This window comes from Asparagus officinalis, chromosome 1, assembly GCF_001876935.1.
Source record: "Asparagus officinalis chromosome 1, Aspof.V1, whole genome shotgun sequence".
In the NCBI taxonomy this organism is placed as follows: Eukaryota; Viridiplantae; Streptophyta; class Magnoliopsida; order Asparagales; family Asparagaceae; genus Asparagus; species Asparagus officinalis.
Window position 1 is genome coordinate 63,791,118 of NC_033794.1, and position 3,840 is coordinate 63,794,957.

The 3,840-nt window shown below is 36.2% G+C and overlaps 1 protein-coding gene across 1 annotated transcript in view; it reads right to left on the reverse strand.

Annotated features, from left to right (window-relative positions):
- The window catches only part of LOC109835158 (3-methyl-2-oxobutanoate hydroxymethyltransferase 1, mitochondrial-like), a 24,761-nt gene extending 22,392 nt beyond the window's left edge, over positions 1 to 2,369 (reverse strand). The window contains exons 1-3 of the mRNA XM_020403147.1: positions 2,158 to 2,369; positions 1,790 to 1,994; positions 1,562 to 1,708 (exon numbers count right to left, since the gene is read on the reverse strand). Of these exons, the coding sequence (XP_020258736.1) occupies positions 1,562 to 1,708; positions 1,790 to 1,994; positions 2,158 to 2,369 (564 nt within the window). The remainder of the gene's footprint in view (positions 1 to 1,561; positions 1,709 to 1,789; positions 1,995 to 2,157) is intronic.

A 3,840-nucleotide genomic window follows, 5' to 3' on the forward strand; every position in this document is an offset into this window, starting at 1 on the left:
TAAATAGGCAACCCGTGTAGCGCAAACTAATGTCACGTTGCCACTTGTATTGCTACACTTAAAAGGGATTCCAAATAGAAAGCTATTATTAAAAAAGCTAAGCAGTTCACTTTCCCTCTAGACGGATCCCTAAATCCATAAGCATGGCCTTTTCTAAACATGAATTTGGAGTGCGCCTCCCAGTACTAGTATTCAGAACACAAGTATAATTTAACAATCTTCAAATGGTTGTCCTTCATATATCCAATGTAAATTGTGATGCAGAATACGATACATACCTAAACAATGGGTGGTCAGAGGGATAGAGGAAAAAAGGGAAAATTTGCAAAATAGACCGTTTTTATAAAGTAATTAGCGAAATAGACCACTTTTGAGAGTAATTAGCAAAATAGACCTCTTTTTGACAAAAGAGGTCGATTTTGAAAAAATGACTTCAGAAAACATACGGGACTACTAGTCCCGTATGTTTAAAGCTAACTAATCTAATGATTAGTGTACTAATCATTAGATTAGTTAGCTTTAAACATACGGGACTAGTAGTCCCGTATGTTTTCTGAAGCCATTTTTTCAAAATCGACCTCTTTTTTGTCTATTGGCCAAAAAGAGGTCTATTTTGCTAATTACTTTTAAAAGTGGTCTATTTCGCTAATTACTTTATAAAAACGGTCTATTTTGCAAATTTTCCCAGGAAAAAATTATTAAAGATGACATGAGAACACCTAGAACTATTCACAGAAGACAGCTTAGAAGGCATACAAGTAACGAGAACAAAATGCTCAGTTGAAGCAAATGATTGTCTGACTCAATTTAATATTCAGACATAAAATTACAGAGTAAATCAAAATATTACAAGAAATTAGGAAAGGTAACTAAGCTACAATGGTCTAGATGTTGAATAGCCAGATTAAACATTTGAGAAGCCCGGGACATGATTCAAAGTTTCAAACTTTATGTAGGAATTTCGTTCATGTAGTTTCAATTACTCGTAACTCTTTAAGAACCATCATATTTTCCCATTCTAATTACACCATAGTGCTCAAAAATTTCCTACTTAGTGTTTTAAAAATCAGCCCTACTTATTGATATATCGCTGATATATAGGGTTTTGGACCACTGCCGATATGATTTCTAGAAAATTATATAGGTTATCAATTTTCACCAATTTCCTCCAATATATCGGTGAAAATCCGATTAATTGGCTGATTTTTATAGCTTCAAAATCGGCCGATTTTGACAAAAAAATTCCTAACTACTGGTTAGATTTTGGGTCCCTAAACTCTTATTCTTCAGACCCGTACCCGATTCCCACCTGTTAAATAAAATCTCATGCATCAAAATCTCATGCATCAAATTTAATAAAATCTCATGTATTCTGATAGCCGATATTTAAAATCTTGATCCAACTTTCATTAATTTGTCAAATTTCATCAAATCTCATGCACCAAAATGTTCAAGTAAGATTCACTGAAAAACTTTCAAGTAAGAATACAAAACATCTTATAATAAACCAATTTGAGATTTACTTGAAAATGAAATCAACCAAGCACAAATAACAACTAACCTGCCCACTGCAAAAAGGGCCAGCACCAATTCCAATGGTCGGAATTTGAAGGGCCTTAGTAGTTGCAGCTGCTACCGGAGCAGGCACACACTCCAACACAACCGAAAAGCACCCAGCTTCTTGCAATGCCATTGCAGTCTCCACAACCTGAACCATATCCCTAACGACAATTAGCTTATCGAAAATGCCAAAGGTAAATTTTTATAAATAACAAAAAAAAAAACTGACCTTAACAGCACTAGCAACTGTTCTCCCTTGAGGTCTAAACCCCCCAAGGACACTAATAGCCTGCGGAGTAAGGCCAACATGCCCCATTACAGCAATCCCTGCCTCAACAATAGCCTTGGCCGCTGTAATCCTTGACGGAGCTCCTCCTTCCAGCTTAATTGCATCCATTCCGCCTTCTTTCAAAACCCTAACCTGTACCGCCTGCCTGCCCAAAAGGCCATCAAAAACAATCCTCAAAAACTCACTCCCCAATTAAAGATAAAGAAATTTCCCAATCACGAGGAAACTAGGGCACACACCCAATTTAAAACAAACAAGATTGGAACTTTTCCCCGGAAAGCACAGCAAGATGGAAACTTTAACCTAACCTGAGACGAGGAGGCCTCGTAGGAGCCAAACGAGAGATCCCCAACGAGCAGAGGGCGGGTAGCGCCGCGGGCAACGGCACGGCAGTGAACGAGCATCTCGTCGAGGGAGATGGGGAGAGTGGTGTCGTGGCCGTGGACTCCCCAACGAGGCAGATGTCGATGCCGGCGGCGTCGAGGTGGACGGCGGCGGGGTAGTCGTAGGCGGTGACCATGGTGATGGGTTCGCCGTGCTTGTGTTTATTGTGGAGGTGAGCCAGGGTTACGCGGGGGAATTGGGGTTTTGGGCCGCCGTAGACTGTGTTTTCTGGAATGTTGCTCAAGAGACGACGAGCTATCCGCAGCATTTTTTCCCCCCGTCCTCTGCTGATGCTGCTGTCGTCGGAGAAGGAAGTTGACAGTCGCTGGATCTTGCTGACAGGATTTTAAGGGATGGGTTTTAAGGGATGCTGACGGATTGCATTCAGGTGGGCCCATAAGATCCACTTCGGCCCATTTTGTTATATTTTCTCATCAAAACATCATGCTGCTCAAGAAGAAGAAAAAAGTACGTATTGCTTTAGCTCGATTCAAGTATTTCACTTGGGAGGTTGAAGTGTTTATTGGACGTACAATTGTGCAGGCTTTTTAAAATCCTACTAGGTGGAATGCACGTACAATGCTCGAGGTCAAATATTATAATTGTTGATTTTTAGTTTATAGATTTACTATAACATAATTGCAGCAAAGTTTATGATTATCATAATATATTAAAAGTTTCAGATATTTCAATATATAAAATCTTGTTGGTTTCAACATTTTACCTTCCACATAATTAGTGAGGTTTAAAGTCTTAAAATATTAATGATCTAAGAGCAATTTAATGATTTGAAATTCTAATTTTAAAATATTAATGATGTGAGCATTAATATCTAAAAAACTATTATTATTATTAATAAAATGAAATCTTAGATTCATCAACGTAAAATGGTACGTTTTATCTGGTCATAGAGGATTTTGTTTAATTATAAAAAAATCATTCGCACCTATTGTCTACTTCCACTTTCTATAATCTGGCAACCGAGTATTGTAGATATTCAAAAACTTTTTTCTAGAATTTTTATAGTTAGAATGTGCAAATACAATCAAGAAAGAAAGTATAAATTATGTGATCAATTTCAAAATCTGATATTATAATCTTACTACATCTTCTCAACTAATTAATTAATTTGTCAAAACGGTTACTCTCTAATTTCAAAAAACTATAAAATATAAAACATATTTTGTACACATATGGATTGTATTGTCCTAAAATAATTTAGATCTATCCAATATTGAATAATACCCAAAATTTTAGGTTAAAGAGTTAAAAGAATCTAATAACACTCATATCCAAACCATATGCTTCATAAAGGTGAGACATATAAAATGAACAACTTAATTTATTTTGTTAAATAATTTATTACAAATCATAAAAGATAAAGAGAACCATAAGGATCACATAGCCATCCTAAATTAAAGATTAAATTTCTCTCTGTGAATTTTGTAGCAAAAGATGTTGAGAGATACTAATAGACTTGCTATAAAATCCACTTTTATAATATTAATGTCACATGTGTCTTAAATTATGCTTTGTTTAAGGACTAATTTTAGAAAACTTCCCCTCAACTATGGGAAAAATGTTAACCCCCCCCCCCCCCCCCCCAA